At 36.8% G+C, this 21,945-nt stretch overlaps 1 protein-coding gene across 1 annotated transcript; it reads right to left on the bottom strand.

The window, feature by feature from the left end:
- Nucleotides 1-373: 373 nt before the first annotated feature.
- LOC107092671 (anthrax toxin receptor 1-like) lies at nt 374-20,900 on the bottom strand. The gene is made up of 18 exons (XM_015387271.1): nt 20,622-20,900; nt 16,759-16,830; nt 16,607-16,678; nt 16,432-16,513; nt 16,314-16,347; nt 16,096-16,175; nt 15,953-16,021; nt 15,786-15,866; nt 15,645-15,705; nt 15,434-15,532; nt 13,019-13,088; nt 11,329-11,407; nt 11,017-11,112; nt 10,835-10,876; nt 10,655-10,747; nt 4,450-4,614; nt 2,243-2,323; nt 374-1,749 (listed from the first exon to the last, which is right to left on the bottom strand). The coding sequence occupies exons 1-18, from the start codon at nt 20,777-20,779 to the stop codon at nt 1,372-1,374; spliced, it is 1,812 nt and encodes a 603-aa protein (XP_015242757.1). The 5' UTR covers nt 20,780-20,900; the 3' UTR covers nt 374-1,371.
- Nucleotides 20,901-21,945: the final 1,045 nt, after the last annotated feature.

Raw genomic sequence — 21,945 nt, 5'->3', positions numbered from 1 at the left:
ACATTTTGTTGATGCAGCTGATGGGAGAAATTGAACAGCTGAAGTCTGTGCAATTCAGATTGAGATTACAGTATCTACCTAAATGCTGCCAAAAATTTCATTTTTCTATGATTCCAATTTTGCTATTTTCTGAGGGTGTCCTGTCCATGGGGTGAATATTAAAGACTAACCAAGGTTCTTATAGACAGTTTTTTTTTTATCCACCATAAGGTGCCAGTTTGATGGATCTCCAGGTCATTGCTGTCATAATACATTTCTACTGACTCCATCCTTCCCGCTTTCCTTGCAAGTAGATGAATTGTTGCAAGATCTGTAAATTCAAAAACCCCTGAAAATACAACTTTCTAAAAGCAAGTAGATGTATTAGAAGATAAAGAAATGTTTCGAACCAATGAAATGCAGTGGCGTGCATGAGTTCAACCAGAAAAAGAAGGCTGAAGCAAAACAAACATGGCTGTCTCTGTTTTAGCCGGAATACTCTCTATTTGCTATTGAAAAAAATAAGCAAAAGGACTTGACTTTTGCTTTTGTGGATGAGGAAGATATTTGTGTGATTTGGTAAAACTTTGATTTATCAGTTAACTCTGAAACAAATCAAGAATGTGATAAGTCACAGCTATTACTGCTGCTGTGATTGGCTAAAAGCTCGACAGGGGAGGCAGGTGCCAGATGGTGATTTACCCAATCAGCTCGAAGAATTGGACTGAGTGTTCCTCCCTTTGTGGAACACTTTCCAGATGGATATTGTGTAAAGTTGAAATTGAACTATATGAATCAATCTGTCTTATACCAGGTTACCTTTTCCCTGGAGACGTCACCACATGAATATTAATCTAATGAACTCTATTGAAGTCAGAGACTTAACCATCATTATTTTCTTCTTTAGAGGAACTTTGGTATGCACTTAGTTTTAGCTCTTCTGTAACTTATCTATAACTTATGGTTGCCATGTTCCCATTTCATTTTTTCAGTGCTTCTTTTTCTCTTATTGGCATAGAAATTAAGATCACTGTTGTGAGGCACAAACCTCAACTCAAGAAAATTAAGTTCCAAATATTGTCTTATTTTCCTTTATGCAGCACCAAAAGCTCTAGCTGCTTTAACATGTTTAATTTACATTAAGTAAAACTCAGGAATGGTGAATGACCATCTGTTTCATGGAGTACATTGTTGTATGCAAAGACAGTAAAATATGAAAAACTTGCATTATTTACACTGGTGTTCAAGATGAGACTTGTGAACAAAATATTGTATTTCAGGTTAAACTGTTTGCAGCTCTTGTGAAAAGTCACTTCTATTCTTATTGTGGTCGATCAGAATTTCAGTTATAGCGAAAAGGTCCCACAGGTAAAGTTTTTGGAGCTAACATCTTCAGTTGATCTCATGATTGGGCCGAGGAGGGGGGCGTGAGGGTGGAGGAGCTCTACAAGGAGGCTGCCCCTGGGGTGGAGGTGGCAGGGAGCCTGTTGGGGATGGAGGTGGAGTGATCGGTCTGGCGTTGGTCTGGGGCAGGTCTCTGTTCGGAGGAGGCGTGTACATGGAGGAGCTGCTGGAGGTCGGGGGTGGAGTCGACGGCAGAGGTGGCAGTGTGGAAGTAGGCGAGGGTGGCAGGTAGAGGTCCTGGCAGCCGTCGGATGCACGCCGCTGGTACCTGTTGGGTAATGTGTAGATAGGCGTGGAGGGATGGTTGTAGATTGGGTAGCGGGGAGGAGGGTAAGATGGACTCCGGGTAAAGTTGATGCACCGACCCTGTAACATAGGCACATAAAGTAAATTGGAAACGTGTAACTCAACTAATGGTGGAAACGCAGTCAGATTTATAGGAGTAACAAACGTGGCGCAAATTGCTTAATTGACTGCTGCAAGGCTGCTGGTAGATTTGCAAGGGAGATGCTTCATCTTAGTGAGTGACATGAAGGAAAACCAACTCCTGCAAACTCTGTGAACTTTAGAAGCCAGACTATTTGGTCGCCTAATGACTTTTGCAGGCGTGTTCCTCCAGACAATAATGCACTCTATAACTCCATTTGTCTTCTCACTCTGGCACTTGAGAACTCCTATGAAGTTCTCCGTTTGATTCAAGGATGTTGATGCCATGAGGTCACCCAATTCTCACCACAAGCTCTTAACCTATTTATGTGTTTTCCTTTTTTGCTATAGAATATAAATTGACTCCAATTTTTTTTTGTTACACTATAAACCACTTTTTAAGAAATAATAATAAAAGAAAAATGTTGGTCACCTTGTCTCCAGGATAAGGTCGCATCACAGAAACTCTGTCGTAGCCTCTTCTCATCAACACAACCAGAGCATCCAGTTTCCCCTAAAAAAAGATGCCACATTCACAGCTTCATAAATTCTCTTGTTTCATCTCCGTCTTCAAAGAAACAAATATTCCTATAATCCAGGAAAATATATTTATTATCATTCTGCTTTGTCTGAAAGTCATCATCAGGGAAATATTTTGCTGCTTTATGTAACACAGTTTTTCCTCTATAATGGTGCAAGGAAGAATATTTATCTTCTACAGTATGATTTATAAAGCAATAAAATATCTATTAATCTCAAAACATGAAGCTGTGTTGTTTTATACATAACTTAAAATTTATTTGAAAGACGTGCTTTGTTCCCACTAATTTACTGAAGTCCCTGAAAATACTAATAATAATAATTGGGCAAAATAAACATTAAAAAGTTTAACACAACTACAGTGACTCCTAAAAGAAAACGGTCATACTTTAAGTAGTACGCACCTGTAAACAGCCTAATTCATTTTTTTCTTCTTTTCCTTCATTCTTTTGTTTATTCATGTATTTGATCTGTTTATCAGGTTATATGTTCAATTTATGTATTATAATTAACATTTTCTACAATCATTCTATAATTACATTAAAATAATATTTTAATGTAATTATAAAATACATTTCATTCCTATTTATTTGTTCTTGGTTTAAGTGGTTTTAGAAGATAATCCTGTATTTTTGAGCTTCAGTGTTTCGCCACTGCTTGCATATGCCTGTATCATCCCCTTATTACAGATATGATTGTGTGAAAGTGATGAACACTTTTAATATTTGTATTTTTTATTTACCTAACACTTTCTCTTGTGATTTTTGATTCTCAGTTGCATGTTTTTTACTTTGGTTTTAACCTTGAAAAGCATTTAACGTTATGAAAAGTGCTCTTTAATTGAAATCCGAATGACTTTAATCAAATAATATTCACACATTATTAACCAGATTGATTTGTTTAACATTCTCTTATCAATTAGTCTAAACCTTGAGTTAAGTTTTAGGGAGAGCTGAAAGTCTTTTTTACATGTGCAAGCAATATTGAAGAATGGTGATATTTTTGCCAAAACATTAAGCAAATACTGATGGTTTTTTTTCATCGACTGGAAGATTTGTGTATCTCTAAGGGGTGAAGAGCTTATCAGGGAATTTAACTGTTTCTGTCTGACTATGAACTATGACTATAGTCATCCTTCCTATATAATTCTTAAAAATTCAATGAAAAATAGCCAAGCTATTACAAATAGTGCACATTTACAGAGTGCAACCATATTCCTATTTGTGCAATGTTCCTCTAAAAATGAAGAAATAGTTGGACAAAATAATAAGCCAAATAAGAAAATAAAAGCAGCCATAAAATAACCAAACCAAAATCATTGAAAGACCTCCCTAAAGGCCCTTAAACCTAAATTTAATTGATCAAAACCACATTAAAGGGATTCCTGTCTGTCTTGAAGCAAAAATATATAGACTTTAGGTGTGGCTTTAAAATATTTCCCTGTAGTATATTTATACCCAATCTGATAAAAGCCAGAAATTATTTCAGCATGTCATTACTGCTTTGAAAGACCGACACGTTCATCTCTCTGAAAAGAAAGAGAAAAGCATCCCGTTGTTTATTTTAGCTTTTTAGTTTCCAGATGTGTGGAAGGCTTTATGTGATAAACAGAGACAGATAAGCAAAGAATGCAATTAGTTAAAAATAACACCCACTGCTCTGAGTCCTTTCCCAGGGGTAAGCTCTATGTCTGTTTTTTATTACAACCATCCATCCAGCTGACTAATATTTGAGGAAGCAGAATTTTATAAGCTACTTCCTGGTAACACATCATCCAAAACACTGAACCAAAACATTTTCTCACTTCTGCTCCTCAGTAACAATTGGCCTTTATATAAAATCTTACAGACCTCCTCAAATAGGCGTCACATATTCAGTTTTAAGTTTTGAATCAATTGCTTATGAAACTTTGTTGAGCAAAAGTATCTTTTCAGATGGCTAAAAGGAAAACAATGCTCTGCTTAAAAGCTAGGAAGATTAATTCACAATCAAAATGGATTTTTTTATTTAGAGTAAATTCATTTGGCAAAGGAAGAAAGCAAACAAAGATAAATTAGTTGAATGACTCATTATGTTGTGTTAGAAAAAGTGAAAGAGCACCTTAATGGGAGAGTACCACTTGTGGGTGGAGATGGTTTTGTTTCTGTGGTAGTAAATCCGTGGTGGAGGCGGATCATATTCCTGAGCAGGCATCACAACGCGAGCATTTTTGGCTTTTTCCAGTTTGGCTCCTTCTTCCGTTGAGCCTTTATCTCCCCAACGAACCTAAACAGAGGAAGACATTTTCAGCCCTGGGCTGCAATTACACTGAGTTTGAAATGATGAGAAGCAGCAGAAATTAGCTACATTTAAATGCAACATCATAGACAAACTTGATAAAGATTAAGGAAAGTGTAACGAGCTCCCAGAGCCTCAGGAGGAGATTAAGGTCCACAGCCAGGGGCGCAGCTAGAATGGGGGCCAGGGGGGCCATGCTAACCTCTGGTCAAACAGTGGCCAGCCCTATAGCCGCCCCAGCCAGCTGATTTATTTTAACCATTGGAGCATGCTTCAGGACCTTTAGAACAGGCAGTTTAACTCTAAAACAGAGGGTGGCAACAGCGACCCTCTCATGTGGAATGTTAATTGATTTTTCAGTTGTGAGTACATTAACACTGAGCTGTGAACAAAATTACAGTAGCAATTTAAATATTTTCAGTAATTTTTTTGATTTTTGTTATTCTGTGTTTACTGTTAAGATTTAAATCATGTTTGAATTACTTCTTAGTTTAACTCTTCACAGGTGTATATCTTAATTATCTCTTTTAGCATTCCTGGTGTTATTTTAATTTTTGCTGTAGTTTTTCATGTTTATGGCTTTCTGTTATCTTTAGATTATGTTTTCCCATTGCATATTAGTTATCACAATTTCTCCAGTCCCTTCCCTATCCTTATATTTCAGCGGCAAAAGAAGTTCAGCAGTAGATTCTAACAGGTCCAGCCTTCTCCGGCGTCCACTGCCCCTCACTCAGGGTAAGCTATGTCGCTTAGCAACTCTGCCAGTTGATTCACAAAGCAACCAAAGAATGGATGCCAAACTTGTCACTACTGTTTTGTGTGCTAATGACATTTTCGAGGAGTTTCAGCAGCAGTACCATCATCACAGATATCAGAGCTGTAGTCCTCACACTACAGAAATATTAGATTCTGTGCTTAAATGTACGCCAAACCCATTTGCACAGGGACAGATAAAACCTTTAAATAAACCAAACATTACATGCCACACATCTGACTCAGTAACAATTTACCATTACTATTTTCATTAATTTTAGATTGAACTATTCATATACCCTGATTATATTAAACTGCACTTACAATATTCACCGTTTGGCGACATTTCCCTTTTTCCTCTGAGCATCTCCACCTATAAGTGGTACTCTCCCCTTAAGCAGCTCTTGGCTTGTTTGGACTCCTTCCAACCAGAGTCTTCCAATTTGAACAGGCTATGGTGCCGCACTATGATGTAATTGGCCTTTGGAGGAAGCAGCCGCTGTATCCAAACAGAGTCTTGTGGCGCCAAAGGTCCACCCTAACCCCTAAATCACCCAGTCACTGCATAGAGCTGGAACTATATAGTGACTTTATAGTGAACTCAGTTTAATGATTGTTCTGACGGATGATCACTACTTTTGCTTCCCATTACTCCCGTAACTCCACCTCCCCGCTCAGTGCATGTGCCATCTTTGTTATTTGCATAGCCACAGTGAACGGCTGTCACAACAAATACCATGATGCTTTGCAAGGAGAGCTTTCGCAAAACATTCAAGGATATATCTGCTCGTTTAGTGACCATAGATGATCACTACTTTTCAAGGTGCCTTGTGGGAGATTTCGAGTCCACTACTTTTTCATCTACTAGAAATTTGGATTTAAAATGGCGTTATGACCATATAGTGGCCTATATAGTTATAAGGGCGGACGTTCGGACACAGCCTTAGTTCCATTTCCTTTTTGTGTCATTTCAGTCCTTCCTAGGTTAAATTAAAGTCTTTTTGTATTGCCTCATTGCTTACCGTTGCCCCCTAGTGCGACTCTTTTTTTCCTTCAGTTCCCTTCCAGCCTTTTCTGGCCACACCTGCTCCCAGTCAAGCAATTATCGCCACACCTGTTCAGTATTCTCATCCCCACTATATACATACTGCTCCCCTGCAGTTTCTCTTTACTGGATTATCTATGATAATGCCATCATTAATACATCTACAAGAAACCGTCTCTGCCTCCACGTTATTGGTCCTCCTGAAAACCCTGACAGCATAGGGTGGCTGGGCACTCCCTTAGAAACAGGGTGAGGAGCTCAGTCATCCAGAAGAGGTCTGGAGTGGATTCAATTCTCCTCCATTTTGAGTCAGCTCAGGTGGCTCAGACATCTTTTCAGATGCCTTCTGGAAGCCTCCCTCTAGAGGTGTTTCTAAGCAGGTCCCACTGGGAGGAGGCTCAGAGGATGAACCAGGAAATCAATTATAGGGTCTGAGAGGACAACAAGTAATTAACTTTAGATGTTTAATGAGATCATTACAAGGGGAGGGGGTTAGGGATGTCCTCTAATTCATTGGTTTTCAAACTCGGTCCTCAGGACCCACTGTCCTGCATGCTTTAGATGTGTATCTGCTCCAGCACACCTGCATCAAATGATTGCACTTCCTCCTCAGCAGCCAGTACAAGCTGCAAGGGCCTGCTAATCACCCATTTAAATCATACCTGAAACATGCAGGACAGTGGGTCCTGAGGCCAGAGTTAGAAGACTGCTGCTCTAATTCAACTGATGCACTTGCATAAAACAACTGTTTTCTTTTATCATGTTTTATATAAACATTTGAGTCCTGCAAGGTTTAATTAAACCTAGGCTGCTAAAATTCCTAAGTCAGGGGAAAGGCAGGCAGCCTGTTTTTTCCTGAATTTCTGTAAAAACTTTTCAAATTTAAGACTTTCCCATCTTCTGAAAAATGTTAGTTTGGGGCTGCAGTGAATTAGTAAAGTTGATAAAAAGTAACTTAACAGAAATATGTTATGTTGCCGGAAATCCTGCGAGTCTGTGTAGTCTTGTCTTTACCATAATGCAAAGCAAACCAGTAAAAACAAGGCTGAGATATAAGCAGTGAGTCAGAATTTAACACGCTAAACCAGCACAGTCAACAAAGTCTTGGAAGTTCATTAGGGCAAATTCACTCCCTTTCGTCTAACACACAAAAGCCACGAATGCCTTGACTTGGCAGAAAGAACACATAAATGAAGCCATGCATACTTTCCATTTCAGTGTTTGGAGTTGAGTGACTCCTCAGACTGCACTGCCAGTCTGCAGAGCTTTGCTTTCCTGAGTGAAGAGCGTCTTTTTCTTTAAGTACATGGTCCCGAAGGAGGCCGACATAATCCTGTTTCAACATGATTTATCAGACCCATTAAAGGCAGGCTGAGTTTCTTTAGTCAGTGTTTTTTTCCACAGCTCATTCTCCAACATTCAGAATAGAAATGTATCTTCTCCTGTGCAACAACAACAAATAAATCACAGTATCTCAGCTGAGTTCCTTTATCAACCAAGCATTTCAGTCATGTTGATTATCCAGATGGCCCCAGCTTCCCTCTGTCTGGCTGCCTGAGCTGGTCACAGCAACAAAGTGACTCTGATTCATGCAGCGTGGACTTGCGTGCTCAACTCTATTAAGGCAGCAGCTCCTGACCCGCTTTATTGTTCTCCTGTTTGATCTCATTCCACCTTTCATCATTTGCTTTTTGCATGCTGAGGGCCGCAGTAAAGATTGCCACGTGTTTCATCTGTGAACCTGAAACCAGTTTGGATTTTATTTCTCTATTGTAAGCATATGCACAGCGTTAACCACCACAAAAACAAGGTTTAAGTCTTTTCACAGGGTGTTTTTTTTTAACTTTTTATTTTCTTTGAGTCTTTTTGGGTTGTTTCCACTTTATATGTCCTCCTTTCCCCACTTTCAGGATAATTCAGTCTTGTGAGTAGTAATTCTGTTCAGCTGCCTGGCTCTAGTTGTTAGATTTGTATCTGGTGCTTTCCTAGAAGAAAAACGCGTGCTGGCAGATAATAAACAGATAGGGGGATATCCAGTTTACTAATTGAAAAACAAGAAAACAGGAAAATAGGTTAAATGAATATACAGTGCTTATAAATAAATATATATATGCCATGTAATTTCATTTGATTTTGTAAAAAGTCTTCTTTAAGGAACTTTTTGCTATCCGATTATCAATTGGTTAATCGAAAAAACAGATTCCTCGATTTGCAAACTAATCGTTAGTTGCAGCCCTATAGTTTACCGTTATGAGCCTGGTTATTTATGTACATTATTATAGTTGGTATAAGTTGGTTTGTGTTAGCGACACATTTGTTTCAAACAGTTTTTATTCCTGTATTTTTTCTGTTAACTGTATGTTTTCTTTTTTATGTGTATCACCTCATCAAAACAAACAAAAAAAAATCCTCATGTGTAAAAACCTCTCTTAGCAAGGAAGCTTTTCAGATTTAAAAAAAGAGGATTTCACATTTCAAGTTTTCCAAACGTTATTATCAGACAATCTTAATCTTAGTAGGTGATTTTTTTAAATTAAAGAAATAGAGGATGATTTTTTTTTACAGAAATTTAAGTCAGAAACACTCAGGGCCCTCTTAAATAATTGCACATATGCAAATCTGCATGTTTGAATTTGTGCAAGCATGAGTGAGCACCGTTGACCTTGTGCACAGCTCTGTGTATGGTCTGCCTGAATCACTCAAAGACACAAGACATAACTGGATACTAAAATTGCACTAAATCAGATTCGCCATACAAAAGTCTTAATCAAACAAACTCACTGAAGCATAGACTTATGACTGCTTATGCACCTGTAACCCAGAGGTTAACAGAGCCACCAAAGTGTTAATAAAAACAACAATAAATGCTTAAGATAAAAAGTCAATAAATTAGTTCATATGGTAAAATATATCTAAAAATATCTAAAAAGTTTTATTTCATTTTACTGTATATTATTTGATTAAAAAACAAAACAAACAAACATCCAAAATAATTATTTACATTATTAAATGGTTGAAACCCATGTAGATTTCTATTAGGAAGGGCATTTTGTTCTAAAGCCTCTGCAGCAACTTGCATCCAATCAGATCGTTGCGGGAATTCCCCATGTTGGTGAGACACACGCAAAGTGCTGCATTAAAATTTGCAGAGAAGCAAGTGGAGAAATTGAGTCTAAACCTGAAAAGTACATTTTGGTACTCCAAAGAAGATATTTTTGTTTTTAACTCCAACGAAGGTATTTTTATTTTCACTCCAGAGAAGATATTTTTTTTGTTTTCCGGTTTTGAGCTACTGGTGTTTTGCAAAGCAACCGGACTCTGTATTGATGGTTTGTGTACTGGATTAAACGGGACTTGGCCAACTTAGGTTGGGATGAAGGATTGTTGATTAGACACTGGATTTGGAAATTGGAAGATTCAAGATGGCGAGCCACCCTATGGACACAGTGTGAACTGTGCATGAGCCAGGATTGCACCCCCTGCTGGATGTTTCATGGTTTACATCTGAACTGGTAGGATCTTTTCACCTTCCACCAAACTAGTGGATCCAGGTGGATAACATTGGACTGATAATTCAGAGAAAGAAAAACAAGCAGAATCGGAAGGAAGAGACTTTATTCTGTGGAATACAGACTTGTTCAGTCTTTTGCTGAATATTTTGAGTTTTGTAACAGTTTGACTGTATTTTATTTTCTTTATTCATTGTTTGGTTCCAAATGCTAAAACAACATTTTGTCTAAATTCAATGATACCTATACTAAACTAAAAGAGTTGAGATAAATAGAACTAAACTCATTAATAAAAGAGTTAAATAGAGAAATACCTTGAACTACCTTGAACTGAAGATTAAAATAGCTAAAGGTTGCAACCTATATTGATAGGACCCAAAGGAATTAAATATCCTAAAATTAAACTAAGAAGGTTTAATACAAAAAGGGATTTATTCCACAATAAATGTTAAATGTAAGTCATTGTCTTTTGTCCATATGTTCAATAACAAGCCGGCATTTAAACTTTACTCTCTGGTCTGTGTCTCTTATTTATCTTAAGTTTTATCCTACTCCTCTTAATCGAGTCTAGGTTTCTGATCTTGGTCCACAGAACTTTATCATACTATAGTGACCCTTGGAGGTGCTATACACCGAAAGAGCAAATCAGCAAAGAACTGAGAATTGGTTTCTCTGTGTTAATTTTAAGTTTGTTTGTTGTTTTTTTTGCAGTTTGAATTACCTCCATCCTCTTGATTCCTCCGACTCCACGGCCACCGTAGTACGATGCATCCACAGTGGGCCACCTCTTCTTTGGGAAACCATCTTCATCATCCTAAACATTAGTTGAAGCAAACGTTTTGCTTGAAATTAACAAACATGGAATTTAAATGTGTAAATAAAATTTACAAAAATAACCTACAGAGACGTCTTCTATTACTGGTGGAGGTGCCTCATGAATGACCTGCAATTATATTTAAAAATAATGTGAGTATGTTACTGTTGTCTCCTAGTTTTAACAGGTAGAACATAATTTATGTTGTTCTCAAGAGCAAAAGCACATTCAGAGGTAGCATATTGGTTAATGTCAATATCTTTTCATACCACAGTGCAGCAGAGAGGCCAGAACCACCACAGCAGAGCCATGGTTAACAAGAGCAGAAGGATGAGCAATGCAATCCCCACAAAGGTCCCATCAGACTGCAAGAAAGATTAGATTATTTTTACAATGCAATGCTTTTTAATAATTAACAGTTTTATTGAAATTGATACAGCTTTCCAATCATTGATGAAGGTTATGGAACAGACAATTCTAAACAAGAATAAAGGAATAAGAAACATCAGAGACAATAGGGCCAAATCCTCTTTCTGTCAAAACACAATGAGCTGAACGTGTGTTTTTCCTCTCATACTCACACAAGTGATGGCAGTAATGGTGACAGAGCTGGATATAAAGCTGAGGCCATTGTTCATGCTAACATGGAGAGTGGCTGATCTGAAAAATGACAATAAATGAAATCGTTCTGAGCATCTCTATTCTTAAATCCAAAACAAATCAACAGATTTCTTGGAATATCCAATGATCTGCATCTACTGTTTTTGTTCCTGATACCAATCCGGTTAACAGTGTGTTATCCTGATGTAATACCTACATTATAAATAAAAAATTAACTAATTTAAACTCTCAGTTTTTCAATCTATTGCCCCTGACAATATCAACTGCACTTTAATTTTAAAATCTTGCTCTAATCCTGACCTGTGTGTGTTTAGCTTGCAAAATGATTTTATATATTGTTCACATTCATATATAATTTTAGATTATTTTGTTTGTTTAGCTAATATGTATTTTTCACAGTAAATTCGAATGTATTGGCTGCTGCAAATCTCTGTGTCTGACCTGTATTGTGCTTTTGATAGTTATACAGAGAGATGCCGACTCTCTTTTGAAAAAATATTTCAACTTTTGATGCAAATGACCCATTTTATGATGCAGTAGAACCATTTTTTTCTGTTAGTTTTAAATGCAAACATTTAACCAGTACAGCACTATAATGTAAGAGCACAAATGATCAATGATTTATAAAAAAACAAAGAAAACATCCAAGTGCTAACTTCCAGATTCCAAAAACTGTCAACAGGCAATATTGTAAAAAACTAATAATATGGCCTTAGATGGTGAACATCATTGTAACTTTCCTAACCTAGTCTACCTATTACAAAGAAAAAAACTGCCTAATTTAACTAATGCACAATATTTCACTGTAAAGAATTTTCAGGAGCGACAGCAGAGTCCAGGACAGTTTTTGTGAGGGAGTCCAGGGGGTAACAATCACAATACTAATGCAGATCAAAAGCATTAAATTGCATTGTGTTCTTTTTCTGCAGCTAGTTTCCTTTGAATAAACTGTTCAACTGGAGGTTTGACTCAATAATATCCTTAAAAAAACTCAGCTTCCTCAAAGGGCCATTTTCAGGACATCCTTCTTATTTAGCAAGTTAACAAACGATAACGCCAGAACATCTCCAAGTCTGTCCTTTAATCTGACTGTAAGGTTTCCACAAATATAGAAAACCTGAGGTGTCATGGAAACATATCAACTTTTATGGATAGAATTTCTTGTCTTCAATTTCAAAGTTAAATCTTTAATCCTAAAAATAAAATCCATAATTGAAATCAATTCAGTTTATTTATACAAAGTGCCAATTCACATACATTTTTTTCAAAGGCACTTTTTAACCAATTTATATACATTAAAATGTAGTTTAGTCAGTCTAATAATACGTACACATTCAGCTTTACACATATTTCATTTTAATACCAGAAATAAAATACATTCTAGTTCATTGGTAGAAGATATTTTATCTAAACAAAGCTCAGATGAGACATTGACTTTACAGCAATCTCCCCTCTTTAGTGAGCAGGTAAAGACGAGTCATTCGATTTCATGTGTTCATTAATTCTGCAGCAATCTCTCATGAGCAGTTAGGAACAAAAACATGAACATAATTTTCTCGTTTTTACAAGTTACTAGACATTGGTCTGTCAACTCATTGTTTCATTAAGTGCTTTTCATAAAATGTTCTTGTGAACAGAGTAACAACTTACGTTCCAAATTCTTCCAGAACTGGAGCTGGGCACAAAAGATAAGTATCTCTAACCACCAAAGGTCTTTTCACTGTAGAAACAGAAGAAAATAAAAATGCTTTTATCTAAGCTTATAAACCCGAAGAGAAAAAAAGCACATGATGAATCTGTGATGTAGAGGAAAAAATTACTTCATATTTCTCTTGAGGTGAAAAATTAGAAGCTTCAAGCCTTTAAAAAAAATTTTTTTTATGTTATTAAATTCCGGGACTTCCTGTTCTGATGGAAACTGAAGCAAATGAAGGAGGGTTTGTGGTTTATTTATCCTGGCTGTGTGAGTGTCTACTGTGTGCAAAGAGCTCTGTTTGCTGATGAGCTCCACATTCCCCTGCAGACATCTGAGAAGTCCTGAGTGTTTTACCATCCAGTTCACAGCAAAGAAAGACGGGGACTGATGGTGACTACAGAGGGAGCAGGCTCATGTCACAGCAGCCCACCAAAGTTTTCTGGCTCCCACCCATCCATATGCTGACAGTCGAAAAAATGTCCAACACTGTTACGTCAAGGGCAGCTTAGTGCTTGTTATGTAATGAGGACTTAGTATTGTTTTCACTCGTGGGTAAAAAGGATTTAGTTCTTCTTTCCATTATGATACCTCATCCTTAGAAGTTAATACAATAACAAGACAATAGTTGCATGTAGAAATGTGTGAAAAACCCATCTTTGTTTTAACAAATAATATCACAATATTGTTTAAATTTAAAAAAACAACAATAAATAGGACTAATCATTGCAAAAAGTGGTAAAGAGGGCTACATATTTGTAATAAAATCAATTTGTTAAATTGTTGAAAGAAATTCTGCTGTTTCTCACAAGTGGACAGGTGCTCTGGTCAGAGGGACCAGAAAATAAAAATTTTGGCTTAAATGGGAAAAAAAAAAGTATTCTTTGCTAAAACGTGACAGAAATTTCCCCCTGCACACTATTCCCAGGTCGAGAGATGGTGGTGGAAGCATTATTCTGCGGGGACACTCTTTTTTGGGGGTATCTTTTCCAATCAAATCCAATCCAATTTTATTTGTTAAGCACTTAAAAACAACCACAGCTAACCAAAGTGCTGTAAAGAAAAACCTAAATGCCACAAATCATAAAACTGTACAGATAAAAAACAAAGAAGCTAAAACATGGGTAAAAATAAGATTCACACAATCAAATCAATAAAACTGGGTAAAAGATAAAAGGAATAAAAGATTTAAAAAATATATAAATAAAGTCTGCTGTCTTGCTAGGTGTTAAAAGCCAAAGAGAAAAGGTGGGATTTTGACAAGAGATTTAAAAACAGTCAGAGAAGTCTGATGTACAGAGGCAGGTCGTTCCAGAGCTTTGGAGCTGCAGCAGAAAAAAAGCGTCCCCCCCTCTGAGCTTCCGCTTAAATCTAGGGGCAGCTGAACAGCAAGTAGGTCTATAAGGATGTAGAAGCTCAGAGAGGTATAGTTGGTAAAACCTATTTACGTAGGGATTTAAAACCAAATAAAATAATTTTAGAATTAAATTCTAAAATGTTTGGGCAGGCAGTAAAGTGAGGCTAAAATGTGGGAGATGTGCTCATACTTGCATGAGCAAGTTAAAAGGCATTCTGCAGCATTTTGAAATCAAAAGATACTCTGTATCTTTTGGTATAGAGTAGTTAATCAGAGTTTATGGAAAGGTGGATAGAGGTAGGGTAGGGTAATCTGGACAAAACACAATTTAGATGCTTTAAGAAACATTATACTGCAGCTGGATTCAACTTCCAGCTGGACTTCCACCCTAAACATTGAAACAGGGATATAATGGACTGGTTTGGGTGGGTGTTAGTCTAGATTACATTTTAGATGTGCCTTCACCTCTGCACACCTATTTAAAATGGTTGCATCCCCCCCTCAGTAGGCTATGGAATGCTGCAGAAGTTAAATTCTGCAGAGCAGTGGATGCAGAGGACCAGGAATTAGAATCACTGGCTTAGATAAAAGCCCCTCAATGTCCTAAAATGGTCTAGTCAAAGCCCAGGCTTAAAAACAACTAGGGACTTCAGGATTGTGTATGGTCTCACAGAAAATCCAAATACAATGCATCGTTTGTATCTGCAAAAGTCAAAAGAGTATGAATTCGGCTCTGTAACTAGAACTGTCCTCACAAAAAACACCATTATATGCTATTTTATAAAGAAAATATTCAACAAGAACAGATTAAAAGCACTTAAAAAGATCTTAATTTAGAAGAAATGAAATACCAAAAAGTCATACTTTTCAAAAGCCCTATATAGTTACTGCAGGAAAATTTCTGTCTTTTTTTCTGTCATTGTTTTTACTTCTAAATTCATTAGGTTGCATATACAATAATATTAATATTTCTAAATATTTCTGTGTAATAATCCTAAATAAGTGCATCACTTACTGAGAGTGAGTGTGTCATTGATCCGGAAGCTGCAAAGCACTTTCTGCACATCTCTGGCATGAAGGAAACCATTTCCTCTAACAGACACCTGGAAGCTTTCTGAAGAAACATTACATATTAGAGATATCTTTCTTACAGGAAATAAAAAAAAAAACAACTTTCCGCTGCAAACATATTTGAGTTATGCAATCGATAACTTGTATTTTCTCACCTCCTTCACAGATACTGGAGGGCTCTACAGCCAGGATCTCAATGCAGGATCTTTTCAAGATCTATGGGAGAAATTCATCACATAACGAGGAATGAATTATACATTTATGTATAGATCTGGGCTTATCTGTGTGTCTCATACCGAGTCAATGACTCCTTGCAGAGCTTGAAATCCATCATTCACAGGGAAGACATGGTCCTTGCTATCAGCTATGGTGGAAAGCTGTCAGATAAAGAAGCTAATAATTAAACTCACAGTTTGTTTCAACAATTAGTAGGTACATTGATTTACTGACCAGTTGATGTCACCTGTGTTTCGTTGAAATCTTTCACCCCCACACAGTACACAGTGGCACCAAGTTGCCGTGCCCTGTCAGCCTAATGGATAAAAAAGACATTAAAGACTTATTTGGCAAAATGAAAGGGAAAAAAATCCTTCTGATCTCTCTGACCTCTCTCTGCGCCACGTCGAACTGATTCTCTCTCAACTCTCCATCTGTCAAGGCGATAATGACACTTGCTGTCCGGTAGCCTGAAGCAGTAAAAATTAAAAGGATCAGCTGTGAAATTGAACAAAAGTGTTGCTTTAAGCAGAGGAAACGATACAAAGGGCAGCTGTTTCTCAGTGAGGCTTGAATGAGAAAAAATATAAATTTTAAAGAATGCTCACCATATCCAGCACCATGGTATATTTGCTCACTGGCCTGAAAGGAAAATGTATTAATTTAGATGTTTTAGTGTGTGAGTTGATTTTTTTTTTTCCCATTGATTCTTAGCAACCAATTTACTCTATGAAGGCCTCTGTCCAAAAAAGTGTCTCCACCCGGCTGCACCAAACGCAGCTCTTCTAGTCCGGCTCGAATCTTATCTCTGATCAGAAAACAATACAAAACAACTCAACAAACAATGGAAACATACATCAGAAACCAGAAAGTTCATGCAGAGTGTCATTGTAAGGTTCACCTGTCCTCTGTTAGCGGCATCAGGATCCGTCCATCAGTGGAAAATACTATAAAAGACATCCGGAGCTGAGGACTACAGGAATGAGGAATATTTTTAATTTGCGACCCATTATAATATTTTACTTTTACTATTTTTTTTACGTTTACACAAACCTGATGAACTTGTGGGCGAGATGATCCACAAAATAATAGATCTCATTCCAGTAGTGCTGCACACTGCCAGACCTGAGACATACATGGAGCAAAACGCAGTTAAAAATGAAACAAGCTACTGGAGCATTTCTTATGCTGTTTATGTAATGTTTTGTATTTGATAGGCTAATTTATTTAATGTATATATTGCAAATATCATAACAGGTTGACTGAGGCATAAAAATTTACAATATACTAATTGGATATGATGCAGTTTGATGGCTGTTTGATTCTGATGGCAGTTTTCATTAAATATTGTGTCCACTTTGAATATTTGCAAAAATGAAGGAAGATGAATAAAATAAAAAAAATAAAAAACATAACATGCAGTGCGGTGTAAACCGTTAGATCTCAAGTAGTTTATCATTGAATAACTTTAGGGTTAAAAATTAGGAACATAAAAAAAATAGATCTAAAAAGAAGTGACAGGCTTAAAGCAACCAGCTAAAAGATGAACAGAATTTCATGTTTATTTGTTTGTTTTTTTAAGATATGGAGAGCAATCCTATTCAGATGCCTCACAGAGAACCTAACAGATGGATTAATCTTTGGCTAAGTGTTGGCTAAGAGACTAATCGGCAGCATTTTACTGAGGTATGGAGAAATAAGGTTATAAATGATCTTGGAAATTCAAAGTTGCAGCATGAGAGGAATAATGTGATTGGTTGATGAGATGATTATGGCAGCTGAGCTGTGGACTGATTGAGGGCTGGGTCATGTTTTTTCAGAAAACTGAAAAGAAGGGAAAATTTAGTAAAGAGTGTATCCATTGTGTGTAAGAATGGTATCAAAGAATATTAACATTGATAGGAATTCAGATTCAGATGGGTGCTATTTTTGTGAGTGAAATGATACTAGGCAGTTAAGGATGATACCATAATCCATAGGCAGAAAGAATGGACAAACATGGGAGTTATTATTCAAGAGACAGAAACTGTCCAACTTGGCTAAAAAAAATATGAATCAAAATAGAGAATATCTGTTTTCATTGAAAGCTAAAATTTTCAGGGAGTGGAATTGGGTTTGCAAAAAGGGGAAGTATAAAATGTGTCATGTTTATAGCAGGTTAAATGAATACATGTACAGTGTTAATGGAAAATCTGAGCTAGGTGGAAATGATAAATAGAAGATGGAGTAGGACAGAGTATGTGGGAAATCCTGAGAGTTTAGTTTGTGTTGCCATGAGGAGATCATTGCTGAGTTTTGCAAAAGCTTCTCTGTGGAATGGAGGAACTAGAGAGCAGATTGGGGGGGCAGAGGGGGTGTTGACCCAGTGGGTTAGAGTACTGCTCTAAGAAGATTGCAAGTACCCAGTTTGAATCCCACTGCTTCCACTCTGGGTTCCTGAGCAAGATCCTTAACCCCCGGGTGCTGCATAATGGCATCCCACTTCTCCCCAAGGGGATGGGTTCAACGCAGAGGTAAATTTCTCCAATGTCAGATCAATAAAGTTCAATTATTATTATTTGAATTTTTCAAACTGATAACTAATTAAAAGAATAGCACGGAATGATGATGTGAATTTTTTTTAAGAATGTTGGTGAGTAATAAAAGTACTATTCAGGGGAATGCATGCATGTGCAATGGTTAAGTATATGAATACTTCATAGTTTGTTAATTAACTGGTTCTACAGCAAACAATTCAAAGTGAGCCACAATCATGTGGCTCACTTTGAATAATTTTCTAATGTGCAAGTTTCATGCGTTACACTAACAGATTTTTGGGGATTCAACTGGTTGCTAAATTATTATTTTTATAAGTCGTACTTTTTGGTATTTTTACATAGATTTAATTGCAAAAATGAAAGCAAACCTCTGCATGATAGCCAGTTTGTCACTTATGGTCAAATTGGGTTTACAAAAAAGAAAAAAATAGAAAGCTTTCTCCCCCTCTGGTTTAAACCGGAGCTGCAAGGTGGTCATAATTAACCGATCTCTCCCAAAACAAAAAACATTTACTCTTTTCTTATTCTTCCAATAAAACAGCAAGATCCTTGTATGGACTTCTAATGAGCTCAACAAAGTTTCTGTTTTGTTTGCAAACTGAAAAGAAATGTTGCCATAATCTGTTAAACTGTATTTTTTTTTCTATCATAACAAATTGCAAAATTAAACTGAATTATCTTAAGATTTCAGTTCTTGTTGGTGGAGCAGGTGCAGAAAAGAAAACAAATTAGTAAAATAAATGTAGGACTTTAGATTGACGTCAGCAATGAAGTGGAAATTTGGAGCTCAAGCAGACTCTAACACCGTGCAGCCTCTTGTCCTTATGTTTTCAGTTATCCAGGGATGTGAGCCTGAGTGGAGGGACGTCGCCAAAAAACCAGGGATCTTTGGAACATCTGGCTCTAATGGTGCAAGGGTTCTGCTGCCCAGCACACAGAGCTCTGCTGCTGCTCCAGTCAGCAAAGTACGACTAGAGCCCCTGCATTACATTTCATTTTCTAAAACAGAAAATGCTTTCTTTGTTAAATCCAGAGATGTTTAATCTACAACATGGAACATATAAGTACCTGGATAATCTCAATCTGTGTGTAAAAACCTGCCTAATCCTCTCATGTTTTTTTGTTTTGAAGGAAAACAGAAACTGCAGCAGGATCTGATTTTAATTTGGCAGCATCTGTAAGAATTAAGTTTCCAGTTTAGTTCGTCAATGAAATATTAAAAGGTCTTTTAGGCAAGTAATCAACTTCATTCATCTTTGTTGTACTTTTCATTCCATTAGAATGTTTAATATATCATTTCATCATTATGATCAAGCTTCAATTTTACTTGACAAAGAACAAAGATAAATAAATAGAAGCAACAGGCTAATTAGTTGCAGAGATTCATTAACTGTCTTTGACAAATCCAATATTTTTTTATAATGCACATACAAGATTTTCTAGTATTACTGCTATTGATAAAGATAATAGATAAAATATACTCGAAACAACAGGGGGTAAAAACATCTGTTACAAATAAATGCCAGTAATATCTGAAAATAAAATGCTGGTATTACGACCTAACCCAGCAATATTTTCCCAGAGTTCAGGTGTTACTTTTAAAAACTTTAAAGATGTTTCCTAGACCCTTTCCTTTTTTAGGGGTTACTTTTTGAAAGTCGCAGCATCCTTTTAGGTAATTCTCATGAAATGTACTGGTTTCTTGCCAGTAAATTTCATATAAGTTATCATCAAGAACTTTTAAGTTATGTTGCTGGGCTTCCTTAAATATACATTTTATGCAGTTTATCTGAATGGCGGAAACTAGTTACTTTACTAGAATGTACTTGTCTCTAGTCTGTAACTTAAGACATGTTTCTAGAACTTAAGGGTTACTTTTCAAAACTTACCAGTTACCATATGAAACATGCAGAGAAGAACATTGTTGATTTCAGACTGTAATTGTACGAAAATACTTGATTGAACCCATGAAAAGAAAATAGTAAATTCTGATAGTTACACATAGGAACCCGGTAGTTCCCAGCATCTTAGTCATAGATATGTACCTGGTTAATTGCCTGCATTCCCAAACCCCCCTCCCAGCAATTTCCACAGAACCACCTGTTATGTCACCAAAATAAGGTCCAAACAAACACAGCTTGTATAAGGATTGTTTACACTGTTTACTTATTGAATGTATAAGTATGCTTTTTATTTATGTCTTCTCGAGCTTAAACTATGTAAAAATCATTAACCACCTTGCCAACTAAAAATAGAGGCTGCAGCTTAGTATAGCATCTGCCGAAAATGTTGCTGCTGACATCAAAACAAATTGTAATGATTCATGCACCAAACTCTGAGGAACCTCTCCTGTGATTATGCAATTGCAGAAGCACTTACTTGTCTAGAACAAAGTAAAGATCAAATCCTCCATAGCAGGATGACCCTTCTTCCCATCTATCATAAATCTGTGCCATGCCGCCGACCACCAGGACTGCCACCAGTATGCTCACTTCCACACAAATCAGGACTTGTCCAAACCAGGAATGGGACATCATTTCAAGTTTAAGGCAGGCTTAGGTTGAGATTAAGTAAATGCAAAGATTCTTCAGGTGAAATATTCCTCCTTTAAAGTGCTCTAATGTGCACAGCCATCCTGTGAAGACTGATCTCTAAAGCATCAAATTCTCCACTGAATTAGAATCCCATCTCTTTGGTAGCAGATGTATCCTGGCAGATGAGGATGGAAAACACTGGGACTAAGTATATGGCTCCCTCTTTCTTCCATTTTTCACCATGTTTGTAGAAAAAAAAAAAAAAAAACACTAACCACATTTAATTATAGAGTACTTACTATTTATTCAGCCTTATCATGAATAAATGTCTTTTTTAATAAAGGGTTCCCTTGTTTTTTCACTTCTTTAGGAGGTGATTTTTAACCTTATCCATCAGCACCACATAGTGGTAAAAACATGCATTTGGACAGTAGGCTAATAGTAACAGCAATGGGAATCAATTTCCATTACATAGTGGATTAAAAGGAGGAGTTCAAACTTATGTCTGTGTGGAACCTGAAAAAGAGGTGCATATCTGCATGTAAACTAGTTTGGTAGACAAAGAAGCCTTTTCTCTCCAACAAATACAAAAGTGTATTGCTGAATTGTACAGGGATTTCTTTTTTACCTGCAACTGTACTTTAACTGGAAGAGAAGACAATATGATTTAGTGTTTTGGCAGCAAACAATTCAGAAGGGTGTGATATGAAGTAAAGCATGAATAACTGGGAAAATATCTCATCCTACCCATTGAGTATGGTGGAGCTGTGATGCTGTATCCGGATGACTTCCAAAGGTCCTGGGAACCTTGTTAGACTGCAAGTCATCATGAAACAGCAGCACATTTTAGAACAATAGTGTCTTGGATCTGGGAAAGAAAAACAAAAGGAACTTGATCGTCTTTAGGCCCGATCATTAGGATAATGATCCAAAATCAACATAGAGTGATTTCCAGAGATATAAAAAAATCCTCTTCTGTGAGGCGTCTGCTGACAGGATAGGTGCTGAAGCCATGTAGGCGACACAGCAAACATGCAGAAATCTAATTAAATGTAATCCATTATGAACTTAAAAGCAGCATCACTGACATTCCTGATCCAACCTGACTGAACAATTTGGCAAAGAGCCTTTGGACAAAATTCATTCAGGGAGATTTTAAACAAAGCAGG

This window comes from Cyprinodon variegatus, unplaced genomic scaffold (assembly GCF_000732505.1).
Source record: "Cyprinodon variegatus isolate N-32 unplaced genomic scaffold, C_variegatus-1.0 Scaffold390, whole genome shotgun sequence".
Lineage (NCBI taxonomy): Eukaryota > Metazoa > Chordata > Actinopteri > Cyprinodontiformes > Cyprinodontidae > Cyprinodon > Cyprinodon variegatus.
This window is presented reverse-complemented; position numbering and strand designations above follow the sequence as displayed.

Excerpts from the sequence above, each read along its gene's own strand:
- LOC107092671 (XM_015387271.1), bottom strand. The coding sequence starts at position 20,779 with ATGATGTCCCATTCCTGGTTTGGACAAGTCCTGATTTGTGTGGAAGTG. Across the intron at positions 16,831-20,621 it reads CTTTACTTTGTTCTAGACAA|GTCTGGCAGTGTGCAGCACT; the intron begins GTAAGTGCTTCT and ends TGTATGTCTCAG. Across the intron at positions 16,022-16,095 it reads TCGACGTGGCGCAGAGAGAG|GCTGACAGGGCACGGCAACT; the intron begins GTCAGAGAGATC and ends TTTATCCATTAG.